We start from the raw sequence: 15350 nt of genomic DNA on the forward strand, positions 1-15350 counted from the left end.
AGAAAATGTTTGTTGTCAAGAATCAGCTGATGGGACCGAGGAGGACGAATCGAAGGATGAGAGCTGGAATTTGTTTAATCGAGAAATAATCCAATGTTAGAGGTATGCAAGCATATTACTTATAAAATATTCATGTGCATGTGCTTAAGATATGCGTAAATTTACTTGGAAATAGCCACTTATTAGCGCCGTAGGGTATCGAGAAACACGAATGAACCGGCGATGAAAGTTGACTGTAGTCTATTTTCACCTGACGAGAATCTCGAACGCCTTTCAGCTCAGTTAATGGCCAAGTGCAGAGTGGTGCGTTAGTATGACTGCTAACCAAGAAGACTCATTCGTACCCCACAAGTAATGCTTAATTACATGCTACCACGACATAGTATTTCAATTGAGTAGCCCTGTTCCATCAGCTGAAAACTGAGTATAACACAGTTATGTACACCATAATAGCAGTAGTGTTTGTTACAGGCTGACCCTGGTGGTTCATGATGGGAGAGTCAGATGCAGTGGTACGCATCTCTCTGGCCCGCCTAGCTGTGGTCACCGTCTCCTTGCCTCTAGGAGCATTTTTGCTCTGCATTTATCTCTCCTTGCGATACAACTTCGATCTGTCCACTGCTACCCATTGTGGGGTAAGTAGCCTTGTCTCACAAACCATATTTTGCACAGACTACCCGTAATATATAATATACCTTGCTTTTTTGTGTAGCTACATGATTGGGCCAATGCACCAGTGAAACAGTTATGCGGTTTTGTTAACATGCTATGATATTCATGCCTTGCTTTTCCTTATAGACTAGATGTCCCAACTAATTTGTGTCATGAAAGAAAATTAATGTATGTACCCTAGAAATCCTAATTGTATTTTAAAACTGTTAAACCCTTGGCAAGTATGCACAAATATTGTTGTAGGCCAACTGACTTAGCAACAGTAACTATCCACAGAGGATGGTGGAGCACTGTCATAAACAAGTGCAGTAAAGCTGTACAGCCTCACTCCATAGCAGGAGATCCTAGAGGAGGGGGGGATTCCCAGGGGGTTCTACCTTGCTGAAAACCTGGTGTGATTAGAGGTGTAGCTGTTTGTAGAATTTTGTGTTCATAGATGAAAAATATATAAAAAAAAATGAAAAGGAAGAATATGACCATACATACCAGGATTTCTCAGGGTCCCTAAGAGTTGCTTCGCTGCCTCCTCTTTGTGGGGGCTAGCCTTTGGGATTACTGCCATGACTAAACCTACTTATGATGGAGGTTCTCCCAGTGTGAAAAAGTTCATGTTCCATAGTATAAAACTGGCATTCTCTCCTTTACCATTGTGCAAATCAGGATATCCCCTTTAAGAAGGGTGGTGGATTGCAGAAGGGCAACTTCAGCCTGCAGTCCACTGAGCTCTTGTCCAGATAAGCTTTATGTCTGAACAGTCACATGTTAGGTGTGCAAATCTTGGGCAGCTACTGTAGCCTACAGATATTTTAGTTGTGAAAATCCTTGCAGTACTTTGTGAGCTTTCAGTATTGCCGTTGTTATTGCTTATAGCATTGTATTAAGCTATGATATTTGTGCTATGTTGTGATTGATCTTTGGGATTTATCATACTTTTCTGTTATATAATACAGTAGTGCACTGGCATCTCATATTACTGTAAGAAATTTGTGCATTGACATTACACCAATATTATACCCTGCTATATGATTCTGAGTGTTCACACTTGAAGCCAGAGGATGTCATTTTCACTGCATTTTTATGGCTTTCATACTGTTCTATTCAGCTTAAGAGAAACAGTTAAAACTAGAAGGAAGTTAGTTAAAAAACACTGTCTAGAGATGGTAAGAACAGAAAATATGCCATCTGATAGAAGGGGTTAAATCCATTCATCCATCATCCAACCTAGTGTTACCACATCAGGAATGTATGGGGCTGGTGCTAGGCTGCTTATTCCAGATATTGAAGATGAGGGTGACCAGTTGCGTTGTTATCTCCAAAGCAGTAGTGCATGAGCAGTAAATCCAAACCATCTCTTGGAAGTAAACTCATATGGGCATTTAAAAAATGTACAATACAAGGGCATTGAGGCTAATGCAAGAGATTTAAAATGTATAATTTTTTTTTTTTCCCTTCAGGTACCAAATTACTTACCTTCAATATCTTCTGCTATTGGTGAATTTGTACCCCAGCGCTACATATGGAGGATTGCCATTGCAGTCCACTCAGCTCCACGCTTCCTCTTGGCCTCAATGTATAGCAGCTTCATGAAACGAGTTCTTCCTAATATACCTTTCTATCGAGTAAGTTCCCTCATTTTATTCTCTTTAAAGGGAAAATGTGTGTGATTTTACCTGTTTGTAGACATTAAGCTGGCAAGTGTGAATAGCAAAACTCTCTTGGAAAAATTTTGAATATTCTCAAGATGAATAATAATAATAATAATAATAGTAATACCTGGTAATAATAATTTGCATTTTTCTTTTCAACAGAGGGCAGTGCAAATGACCACTTTGTTGAATGTGATAGAGAATGTTGCTCTTCTTGGACTCTCATTTGTTTCTTCAAAGGAAAACTATGGTATGTTATTATATAGAGTACGGTAGTTATCATCAGGTCAGTAGAGAGGTGGCCTGCAGTCCTAATGGACCCGGGTTTAAATCCCCACTGTGGCAGGGAACAGTTTAAGGATTTTAATTTCATACAGCAGTCTTTACTGATCTACCAGAAGACCAATTGACAGTGGTAAAAGTTCCTCGTTAATACCAATACCTCAGTCCTGTAAGAGACAGCCCTAGCCTGTATTCAATATGGACGGTGGGTGTTAGCACTGAAGTGATGACATGTGGAGACTGTATGATATGTAGGAGGACTGCTGGGCCTTGAGAGCAGGCTGTGAAGCCTAGGAATGCCCAGAGTTGGACACACAAGGGGGGGGGGGAGATTCAGTAGTCCCTAAAGTTTTATAAAAAAAAAAATTCATTAGTAATTTATGTTTCAGACAAAGAAAAGCACATAGACATACATAATATATTGGGTATTGGAAAGAAGGTTGAAGGGAGCCTCATTGGTTATGTGCTTGTAGAGATCCAGTCAGGGAGGTTATGATGATATTACAGCAGTGAGAGGATGGTGCTGAAGTTTATCGAATCAGAATGTGACTGGTATGTGAGGTGATCTTCAGAGGAACTTGGATAATAATGGTTGGAAGTAGTCTGTCTAACTATCTATTGCCAGACACCATAATTCTGTAAGGGGTGGCCATTTGTCTATGAGTTAGTTGTTTTATGGGGGGTGGCACTAACTGTCGGCCAACCCATTTATTGACATGTAGAGAACATGTATGGGTTGGTTATATGGTTACCACCCACTGTTGTAAATGGTTTCCTGGCTTACAGGAAACTATAAGGCTTGTTGCTCAATGTATATCCATCTAAAAAGGAAAGTTGAGTGTAGTACTTAGAGTAAAAGATTGAAAGTGGAGAAACAAGAGACAAAACATTGTTATATGAGTATGAACATAAGTTAATGGAGGAGTAGGGTTATTGATATGGAAATAAATAGATTTGGAAAATTTGCGGAGTGCAAGCAGAGAGTGTTTGATCATGATGCTAAAGCTGTGTATGGTGTTGTGAAGGTAGCAGTTGGTAGAAAAGGTCTAGCATGTGGAATATGGAGGTTGAAAGGGCGGTTGAAGAAAAAGAAAGCAGTTGTGGTGGATGCAGGAATGGAGTTGAAATGAGAGAAATGAATACCGGGACTTTAACCTCTTCACGATGGCGATATTGCATCACCTGTATACCTCCCATAATATAGGGATGTTATGGTCATGGAGAGAGTGGATGTAGTTTAGGTGATGAAAAGAGTGTATGTTAGTAAGTTGCTAAGGTGGAACGAGGCACAGTTGACAAAAGAAGGTGGATCGACATGGTAAATGAATGTGTGAGTAAGTGAGGTATGGAAGTTTAGGAGGCTGGGGAATTGACAGAGGATCAAGTTGGTTGAATGAGGTAAGTATAGAGTAGCACACAGCAGGGATTTGGTAACCTTTTCATAGCTGATGGAATAGCTCAGTCAAGAATGTAAAGGTGATGTGCATCTATAAAAGAAGGAAAATTATATGTGCAGATGGTTAACTTCCTGAGGTGTAGCCAGGATTCCAGGGATTTGAATGATTGTGTGGTTCATTTCATTAGGCATTTTGGTGTTAGTTCTTTCTCTTACTGATACCTTGTACTGTATCTGGTTCATAGGAGGAGAAATGGTCAGGATGATGATGATTTGTTTTTGTTCATGTGTTTTTCAGATGTTCACAAGGCATCATTCATTATGTTCATGGTGTGCAGTGAGCTTTACATGGTATTCACTTGCTGCCTTCTCAAGGACCACCTCAGCCGTCTCTTAACACCACTAGAACGTGTTGCGTACACCAGAAAGGTTAGTTACTCTTACTATGAATTTTTCATAATTACTGAATATGTGCAGTGCTATTCATATTACTGTACATTATTTTAGTTAAATTAATAATAATTATTATTTATTATTATAATTATTATTATGATTATTATTATCATCATCATTGTATTGGTAGGTGGGGGTGCTCATCATCCACACACTTGATATAGTGCTGCTCTTGGATGCCTGCCCAATCCTTTCCTCCTTTCTTCTTCTCTTCCTTCCTCTTTCGTATTTCTTTCCTTCATTCTTTCTTCTTCCTTCTGCCAATGGGTGACTTTACACTGAGTGACAAGCAAAATGGTTTCCTGTACACCAGAAAATCATTTACTACACTGGGTGGTAACCATGTAACTAAATTATGGCGCCTTGGTGATCTAGTGGGTAATTAAGGCGTTCCATTCGGATTGAGCCAGTGCAGGTTTACATCCACGGGGTTGTTGGGGTTTATTGCTTGTGTAATGCTACTCAGGGATGAGTGAGGCTGGTCACTCTCATCTTAAATGTCAGGACCAACTTGCTTAGCCCCGGACTTCTACACTTCTCATGGGTTAACACTGGATTAGATGATGGATGGATGGATCATTGTATTGGTACTGTGATGAGGAAGGGCAGATTGAGATGGTTTAAGCATGTGGAGAGGAGGGAGGATGACAGTTGGATGCAGAAAGTACTATGAATGTCGGAGGTAGGGTTGCGAGAGGCAGACTGAATAAGATCTGGGATGAAGTCATGGAGTGTGACCCCAGGGATTGGGGACTGAATAGTGAGGGTGCCTTAGATCGAGCAGCATGAAGAGCCACCATTAGGCGACCAAGACCGATGCATGCAAGCATGTTGGAGCCTTTATTAAAGATATGAATGGTTGACACATATCCTTGTCAGATTTCACTGACAGTTCTGGGCAGTTCTGTGTATTTATGGCATGCAAAGCTGTCAGGGACCACAGCTGAAGCCCTTATTGTTGCAGTGCCCTTTCAAGTGCAAAAGTTCACTGTCAGTATTATTAAGGATTTTAATATGCAGACAATATTCCATCCACTAACCATGAGGTAGAGGGAGGTGAAGGTGGAGGGGTATTATGTGCATTCTGTGCATGTTATGAAAACATTTTGAACCTGACCATCAGCTCTGTGCACATGGTACGGTACAGTGACCCCTCCAGTTACGCGGAATTTTTCCATGGAAATCGAAATCACTCAAATGGTACCATAGAAACCCATGTTATAAGGCTAATTGGTATGGTGAAATCCAAAAATTTTCCCAGAGTCCCCATTTTGGCTGTCTCGAAAATTTTTGACCTCTCCTCCAGATCACACCTACTATTTATTGTAGTAAACATACAACCTCTATGAACATCACTGAGTGTAAATAAGGATTAATTAGAGTGTACAAAGTGGTAAATAAGTGATGATCACTTACCGACCATCATCCACTCACTTGATGTAGTGCTGCCTACTTCTTCCTTAGCCTTTATCATTCTTTTTCTGTGCTTGCCCTTCTCTCTTCCTATTTCTCCCCTCTTTCGTGTCACTTCTTATTGCTTTCCTTTCCTTTACAGGAGGCTTTACATTGAGTGACAAGCCAAGTGGTTTCCTGTAAACCAAGAAACCATTTACAGCACTGGGTGGTAACCATATAACCAAACCATACATGCTCCTTATGTATCAACAAGTGGGTTGGTGGAGGGTTATTGACCCTCCCTGTAAAACAAATAACTCAAAGTCAAATGGCCACCCTTTCTGGGAGTATGGCATCTGGCAATAGATAGATAGATGGACTTACCATGACAAGGATGTTATGTAACTTATGTAGCTAGTCGCCTGCTCTCGGTTGTACTCATATCCATCTGTGCATCTCACTCACACTTTTAGTAAGTAACAGAATATTCATAGTGCCTGTAGATCCTTCTGAGGAAAATTATAAAATCTTTATATAAACATGGATGCAGAGGCATGGCGCCAGGCTGTCTCCTCTGTGTTGCGTAACTTACGTAGGTTGTTGCTTGCATTTAGCTTTACTCATGTCTATCTACACATATCACTTTCACTTTTAACCCGTCACGTCCCGAAGTTTTCCGCACCTCCGACATCCCCCAGTCCCGAGGTATTTTCGAATTTTTTTTTTTTTTGGCTAAAACCTTCGCTTTTGGTGAGAAACATCGAAAATTCATAGAGAAATCGCTCACCTGAGGTTTAAAGTGCCCAATCCAGGTAGGAGTTCCTCCTTACCTGAGTGGGTTTTCTAACATGCTGGCACCAAAGAAAACGAGTTCTATGGGAGGGTAACTATTTTATCCACTCATAAACGGTATTTATTTATTTACTTGGTACGAATGTATATGTAGTATGACAGTATATTGGTTTTCAAGCAGTAATAAAGGCATTATAAGCATTGTTTCACTCACTAACTAATCACCATACCTGACCTATTTTTGCCACACTACCTGATCATTATTTCTGGCTGTTTCTTCTTCTAATGCTATGTAAACATTGTCCTCCACATTGTCATCGATTGGGGAATCACTCTGGCCCTGAATAACTTTACTAGCCAGGTCACTGGCAACAGGTCCTTTGCCAAGACAATGTCGTGAGGGGGGGAGGGGGGAGGTTATGCAGTGTAAGGCATTGTCCCTGCTTGGTATCTTGTACAGGAATAGAGGAAGGTGTCCCGTGTATACATACGAAAAATCACGTGCGAAAATTGAAAATTGTGCAAATTAGCGACCTTGCAATTGCACGACGTACTGGTACGTCGCCGGGACGGGCAAATGCAAATCGTTGCAACGTACCCATACGTCTTCGGGACGGGGCGGGTTAATAAGTGACAAAAAATTCTTAGTGCTTATAATTCCTTCTGTGGAATATAATAAAGTGTTTCTGTAAACATGCGCGCGGATGATGCCAGGGTGTCACTGCTAGACTGCCTCCTTTGTGTTACATAACTTACATAGCATTCGGTTCAGCTTATATCCATGTATGCATCTCACTTTCACTTTCAATAATTAGTAAAATATTAGTGTCTGTAGCTCCTTGTGAGGAAAAGAGTAAAATGTTTAGTAAACATGCACGCGGCTATGCGTCACCAGGCCATGCTGACATGCCACCGCATGGGACTTTTGATTGCCCGCTTCCGACAGACCATGTTTTTTTTTGTTTTTTGTTTTTTTGGGGGGATATCTGGGATTATCCTGAGCAAACAGGAGTCTTTCCTACATAACAGGAATCAGGGTAAGGTTTATCTCTCCATATAAGAGGTACAAATCACAAATGGAAACATGTAATTGGGGGGGGGGTCACTGTACTGTAAAGTACAGTATATGACTAACATTCTGGAAACATGCATTATGAACAAGCTGATTGTTTATCAGGCATGTAAAATTGATGGTACCTGTATATTGAGGATTTCCATAACATTCACAATTTAACAAGTACCTGCAGCCTCAAGCACCAGAACACATAAGCACACCATTATCATCATCACCATCGTCATCTTTCAGACCTCTTTCCCTACCTTAGGATGGGGTGAGGCAGGGTCTAGTGAACTAGAAACACATCCATTAAATTTCATGGGTGATTAGAAGCTGACTGTACCACTTACTGTATCGTACATTCCTGTATTATATGCGCCTATTTCATGTAACACATAGACGAAGTGGAAAGAGGTGTAATCCACTGGTGAAAAAATCAGTCTTGGTCCAGTTCATATTTTGTCAGGAAATCCAGTCAGGTCAGAACTGGTTCCAGTGTTATTGATCCTGTAGGCTAATGCTGGTAAAATTTATTCACCAACATGCTTGCATGCATCAGTCTTGGTCACCAGGCAACTTTACATGCTGCTTGATCTCTAGCAACTTCTCTATACAGTCATTTATCTCTGTGGTTACTCTGTAGATTTTTGTTCATATTTGGTTCCACATCACTGCTTTAATTCTGTAAAGTACTGTATTGTATATTTTGCCCAATTCCCCCCCCCCCCCTTTCTTTGAAAGAGTACATGACTGCTTTATTTACTGTGCTGTGCCTTTCAGAAACAACTGATGACAGCCAATCTGACCAGCTTCTTTGTTGCCCTGTACTTCTTCTACCGCCACAACAAGTACTGTGAACCTGGCAGTAAGTAAAATTTATAGAAGGTTAAGTTGCATTTGTAAATGGTTTCAGAAAATGAACAACTCATCATTATACAGTGTGTTTGGTCATTCAGTCACACATGCAGTTATAACCCACATTCCACTCAGTCTCTCTCTCTCTCTCTCACACCCACCCACACCCACACACACACACACCCACACACATTCTTTGAATTTACATAATCTTCCCTACAGTGAATGGTAGTTGTGCCTATATTTTACAGTGTATGTGAATGATTGTGTCATTGGACACACCTTTTGATAGTTCTCCAACCTTTTGTACATTCTCTTTGTTTGTGAATCTTGACTCACCCCATTTTGTTACTGGAAATTAGAGTTTGGATGATGATCATAACCATCATCCAGTCACTTGATGTAGTGCTGTGTACTTCTTCCTTCACCTTTGTCACTCATTTTCTGTGTCTGCCCTTTCTCTTTCTATTTCTCCCATCTTTCCTGTCACATTTTATTGCTCGTCTTTTCTTTTCAGATGGCTTTACATTGAGTGACAAGCCAAATGTCCTTGTATGCCAGGAAACCATTTATAATGCTGGGTGGTAACCATATAACCCATACATGTTCCCTACGTGTCAACGAATGGGTTGGCGAAGGGTTAGTGACCCTCCCCGTAAAACAACTAACCCAAAGACAAACGACTACCCCTTACAGGGTTATGGTGTCTGGCTATAGATAGATAGATAGACAGACAGATGATGGTGTTAGTGATGACGGTTAAATTTTGGACCTTTATACTCACTTTTTGCCAAATATCACAACTCTTGCTTGCCATGAGTAAAGTCAGCCAGGAAGCAGTAGTGTTCTCTGCTGCTTTGTCATACACACAAAATGCCATTGTCTTTTCACTGACCTGTTATTAGTCATTTGTCCCTATCGGCAGGTGTTCAGTTTAAGAAACTAATAAACCCCCAATCATCTTATTCCTGGTAGGGAGCAAGGCATTGAAGATGATGATCAAAAGGTGGAGGAGGTGATATAGCATACCTGGTACAGATACATAGGTGGGATATATCATATCCTAAAGCCTAAGGCAGTATGGTACAGTTACATAGGTGGCATATATCATATCCTAAGCCTAAGGCAATATGGTGTATACCCTTTGTTCATATATTTCATAAATGGGAGTCCAGCATATTCTCAGTATGTTGTCTTATTTACATTCAGTATTTATTGATCAGGATGCTGTCACACACCCTCAGCATATTGCCACATATGGGCTATTCTAATGGTTAAAGTTGTGAATTTAATTCACATGTGAATCATATGCATTAACAGACTTCTCAACTTGATTTTTACCCTCCACCTGACAGAGTCAGAGGAGGGTATTATTATCACTGGTGTCCGTCTATAGAGTTGGGCAGCAGAGTGGCTGGCCTGGCATAGAGATTTTGTTTCCGGACCAAATCTCAGAAAGTATTAACAATAGAGTCGTGAAATTTCATATTGTTATGTGTCTTATAATGAACTGGTGCATTTTGATAGATAGAATGCTCTGTCTTAAGTAGTTTTTTTTTTAAATAATGAAAAATTTAAAAGCCATATACATTTAGTTTCTGGAGGAAACTCAGAAAGTACTGGTGCCTTTTGTTAGGTAGAATGCTCTCTCTCTCTCTCTCTCTCTCTCTTTCCTTTTTTTTCTTTTTTTAATCCATCCATCCATCCATCATCCAATCCTATGTTGCCCCATGAGGAGCGTAGGAGCCCGGGGCTAGTCAGTTGGTCCTGACATTTAAGATGAGAGTGACCAACCTCACTCATCCCTGAGTGGCATTACGTGAGCTAACCCCAACCATCCCTTGGATATAAACCTTCACCAGCTCAATCCGATTGGAGCACAATAATTACCCACTAAACCACCAGGTGCCAAAATTTGGTTATATGCTTACCACCCACCATAGTAAATAGTTTCCTGGTGTACAGGAAACCATTTGGCTTGTCATTCAGTGTAGAGTCACCCATAGGCAGAAGGAAAAGGAAAGAATAATGAAAAACAAAAAAAATCAGATTTCAATGAACCCTGCACAAGGAATCTGAAGGGACCAGGTTAAGTTTACTGTGGATAAACTGCTAAAATTTTTAAGTTTTAATGTCTCTGTGTTATACAGGGGGGGGGGGAAGAGGGAAGGGGGCCATTATATGCTTGGTTAGGTGTGCAAGGAGGTGGGGGGTTGCAATGATGGTGGTGGTGGTTGTGGTGGTGGTAATGATGATGATGATGATGATGATGATGATGATGGTGGTGGTGGTGGTGGTGCTAGTTGAGATGATGATGGTAGTGTTGGTGATGCCAGTGGTGGTAATGATGTTGATGATGGTGATGGTGGTAGATGATGATGATGATAGTGGTGGCGATAGTTGAGATGATGATGATGATGATGGTAGTGTTAGTGTTCGTTGATATGATGATGGATGGTGATACTAGTCGAGATGATGATGATGGTGATGATGATGATGATGATGATGATGATGATGGTTTATTGAGATGCTGATGAAGATGATGACATTGATAGTGGCAGTGGTAGTTGAAATGATGCTGTTGATTTTCTCTGTCATCTTTTTAAGTTTTAATGTGTCTGTGTTATACAAGGGGGGATGGGGCATTATGCGCTTGGTTAGGTGTGCAGGGAGGTGGTACGTATTTGCTTGGTCAGGTGGAGGATTGCAACAATGTAGCGTTGCCTGTGTTCATACTGTACTGATACTGTCATTTGGCAATTCTTCATGGAGAAAGGCTAAAGCCCCATACATGCTGACTTCTTAAGGGTTTATTGTTGGTGTGTTCTTGTGTGAAAAGTAAAAGTAGCCTATTAATCCTACTGTCCTTGAAATATTACCATACACTGTCCAGTAATGCAGTGTGAAGCAGTTATGTTTGTTTTTACATCAGTGTATAATTGTCCTCTCATAATATTGTAGTGTGGTACAGGATTTAAACCCTCTGTTGCAGTGTACTCAGTGTTTGCCTTGCTGGAGTATCTGGTGGTGCTGACCAACATGGGCTTTCATATGACGGCATACTACGATTTCCACCACCATGACTTGGTGGTGTTAGAATGGAAATCGTCCAGCAGTTGACAATCAGTGTGAGGACCAACACAACTCCACAACTCTGGCCATCTCACCCGAGCTCACTCACAGGACATGGTTACTGTGTAGTTAAGGATGCAATAGAAAAAGTAAGAGAGCACTTTAGATCAACTGCAATGTCAAGGCTTCATGAGCTTTACAGGCAAGTTCTCTTTCCTTCTATTCATCGCTTGTAGTAAACACCTGGAGTAGCTACATTAGTACAATAATATGGTAATTGTGTGTAGTTGTGGATAATTACACTTTGTTATCCTTAACTACATGAGAAGGATTTTGTGTGAGGAACCTAGCATGGAGTAATGAAAAGTTAAATGGAAAGACCTAATTAGAAAATATTCCTTGTACATGAGGTTACAATGATGAAAAATAAGTATTCATTATGTGTCATTAGAAAGTTACTGGGAAACAGGGAATGATACTAGACTCAGATATGTCACCACAAATTACAGTAAATTATCATTGGTAGTCACATGACATCAGAAAAATGCAAAAAACGTATGTAGGACACAAGTCAGAACGATTTGGTTAACAGCTACCACTGATTCCTTTACTTGTCATTTGTCATCAGTTAAAGTGCATATGTATTTATGGCACTTCTCTGAATCAAAGAGGAAGACTGACAGTACTGATATGACATGACTGCTTTCAAGTGAACATGGTTAGTTAATGAATCTTTTAGTAGATTGAGCAATAGATATGCCATCGTAATTGGCTAGTTGTACCTTACAGTAGCATTTGTTTTGTTATTTCCTCTGTTTGTAATTCCCAGTAGCTTATCCCTCACACCTCCTTTAATCATGTAGTGATGTGCCCTGTGACAGGCAGGAACTCCATCTTATGTTTATTTTGAACAGTGAAATCTTGGATAAGATTTAAGTGCTGATCATGTAAAACATTTCCTGCCCAGCTGTGGCTGTTGTAAATTTTTGCATCATGGTTTAGGTTTATTGTGCTCAGCCATGCATCGCCATATGTGATTTATGTTTTATGTTACTTTTTTTTTTTTTTTTAATGTATTTAAAGTACTCTGAGGCATGTTTAGCTTCAGTGATGAATCAGTACGGTGATCCTTAATTCTTACTAACAACTAATTCGTGGATATTAATGATATATTGATATACCCGCAAATATATGGCAGTTTTGTAAATCCTTGTTACAAATAATGACTTGTTCATTCATAATAAGAATTATATGATGATCATAAAAATTTTAAGGGATTTGCCAGTGAACAATCATTTTAAACATTTGTTATTAAGTGATGGATATCAGTATATTTATGTGGCTTTTCTGATTAGGGATCTGCTGTATTTTGTTTCTGAGGTATCAAGTAAAACTACTACTATTTATTTAGTGCTGCCAAACATGATATGGTAGTTGTTCATCTAATTTAACCTAGTAAACACTTTGCTCAAAAAATTCTTGATCTGGTAGGCTGCAGATATTCTGATTAAGATCTTTGTTTTGAGCTTGTCTGAAAGAAATTAGTACAGTATTAGTAAGACGTTCTTTTTCCTCTGTGCACACTTATTAAACAAATTTTATTACTTACCTGCAATGTGTTTGAAGCTCATGGGATGTTTATTGAGTTCTAATTATATCTTGACGACTGGTGCCTTGTATTTATGTGCTGTGTTCCATATGAAAGAACTGTTTTGTTATGTTAATTTGAATTGCTGAAAGAACCATTGTACTGTAATTGACATTTTCCCCAGAGCTAGAGTGATGCGCATTACCATCAATTTCAGGAAGTTCGCATTCTTTGGTGGTCTGTGGGAGACTGTGAGCTTGCATCATAATGCATAACAGGACATCAGATTATTTGGTATACCTTGCACTTTTATGATTCTGAAAGTCAAAACAAAAGATCTGCTCTTTGCCTATGTCTGCTCATATAAAAATCATAATGTAAGAATGACAAATTATGTCAACTCTGTCCACAGTGTGCCAAAATACTGTATAAATCATATTGAAATTGCATGACTTTCACTGGTAATTCCAGGGCTGTACTGATGTGAAATTGTAGCAGTAATGGTTAGTCCATTATTATGCTTTAGAGGGTCTGGAGCATGGGAAGGCCTGACATAGCATAGAGTCGGGGCCTCCTATTACCTGGGTCCTCTGTGGCTTTCAAAGGGAGTAATGAAGGGTTTGCTGTTACTGTTGTCATTTTAACATGTACCATTTGCACTGCAGTTACAGTTTGCTGCCATATTATTCGTTTTTGAAGTGCATCTGTGTTTCCTAATGTGTGTCCTCCTGCTGATCTCTAAACTGCAGTTTCAAGCATGGTATTGTTGCTGAGTCTTTGATGTTCAAAGTTTTCATCATAAAAGATGGTAGAAGAAAATGCTTCCAAAATACAAGTTTATTGTATAAAAATGGGACAATGATCACATAGTACAGTATTGTAATGTAACAAACCATTACAGTACTGTATTTAAGTAATGGTCATATGCATGGTTGCTGAGCATAAACATTAAAACATGAGTCACAAATTTACATTGTTGAGTTGTGTTGTTCCTCACGAGACAATATTTTAAGTTAAGTATTTTTTTTCTTCTATTTGTATATACATTGTAATTATGCCTTTCATCAGAATTTTAGTATAATCTCATTAATTTATCTAACTTTATAGTATATAAGGCTTTTTTTTTTTTTTGTAAACTTTACTTTGTTACAAAGACATTTTGTGATTAATGTAAAAGGTAGCTAAAGCAAGATCAGCATTAGTTGTAATAATAAGCAATAATCATTAACAGTATATACTGTTTGATATTGGTCTTCATCAAATAACCATCAGATATGCTCAATCTTGCCTAGTCACTTAACCCCTTCGCTACCAAGGCTTGTCCTAGATGTTTTTATATGCAGGCAACGTACTTCATGACAGTCTCATTATGTTATGTTTCAGTTCTCTTTGGCTTGAGGTCCTGGTTATATTGAAGTATAAATTCCTGTGTTCTGTGGTATACAAAAAGATCATAATGTGAATCTGACCACCAGTCAATAGGGTACTGTATTAAGGAAAAAAATTGCAAGTTGGGTGAAATTGGCCATAATGATGTGATTGATTTAGTCCATTATACCTTTCCCTCCTCCTCCTAAACCCATTCATTCTCTTACTGATTCTGTCTTTTATCATATATATATCCTTTCCCTTCACATTTCTAATTAATAAATGTAGTGTATACACAGCTGTACTCCCTCCCCATTCCAGTTCACTTCTCATCTGCCTTTCTGTCCATTCCCAACGCTGTACTTCTCTTCAGGTTTCCATTTCTTCCCTTCCAGTTTCGTATTAGTCTCTCATCAGCTAGAACCACCCTCAGCTCAGTCTCATAGCAGCTTTGCTTCCCAGTGAGGGAAGTGTAAGGTAGAGGGAGGGAGGAGGGGAAGCAGCAGACGTGAAGTATGGGAAAGATGGAGAAGAGAGAGAAAGAGAATTGGAGAGAGGTAGGGGAGGTGGAATGGGATGAATGTTGTGTGCATATGTGCATATATATATATATATATATATATATATATATATATAAAACAAAATGAACTAAGAGGGGATGGAAATAGAAGATGTGATATCTAATGTGCATGTTGTGTGGTATAGATAGTTGGAGGTACAGGTTTATGAGAGTATGCTGGCCTACTCTCCATCTTAATGAAAACATTGAAAAGG

General features: G+C 39.4%; 1 protein-coding gene across 1 annotated transcript; it reads left to right on the forward strand.

Moving 5' to 3' along the window:
• The first annotated feature begins 488 nt into the window (after window positions 1-488).
• Window positions 489-11668, forward strand: LOC145403594 (acyltransferase PGAP2-like). The gene is made up of 6 exons (XM_080275271.1): window positions 489-635; window positions 2127-2291; window positions 2481-2568; window positions 4295-4425; window positions 8474-8558; window positions 11541-11668. The coding sequence occupies exons 1-6, from the start codon at window positions 489-491 to the stop codon at window positions 11666-11668; spliced, it is 744 nt and encodes a 247-aa protein (XP_080131397.1).
• Window positions 11669-15350: the final 3682 nt, after the last annotated feature.

Source organism: Coenobita brevimanus, chromosome 61, assembly GCF_032717465.1.
Source record: "Coenobita brevimanus isolate Jiangsu-jjx chromosome 61, ASM3271746v2, whole genome shotgun sequence".
NCBI classification, from domain to species: domain Eukaryota; kingdom Metazoa; phylum Arthropoda; class Malacostraca; order Decapoda; family Coenobitidae; genus Coenobita; species Coenobita brevimanus.

What these genes read in the sequence shown, in the direction of transcription:
- LOC145403594 (XM_080275271.1), top strand. Translation starts at nt 489, where the DNA reads ATGATGGGAGAGTCAGATGCAGTGGTACGCATCTCTCTGGCCCGCCTA. An exon ending in GTGTTGCGTACACCAGAAAG is followed by an intron (nt 4,426 to 8,473) that starts GTTAGTTACTCT and finishes TGTGCCTTTCAG; the next exon opens with AAACAACTGATGACAGCCAA. An exon ending in CAAGTACTGTGAACCTGGCA is followed by an intron (nt 8,559 to 11,540) that starts GTAAGTAAAATT and finishes CCTCTGTTGCAG; the next exon opens with TGTACTCAGTGTTTGCCTTG.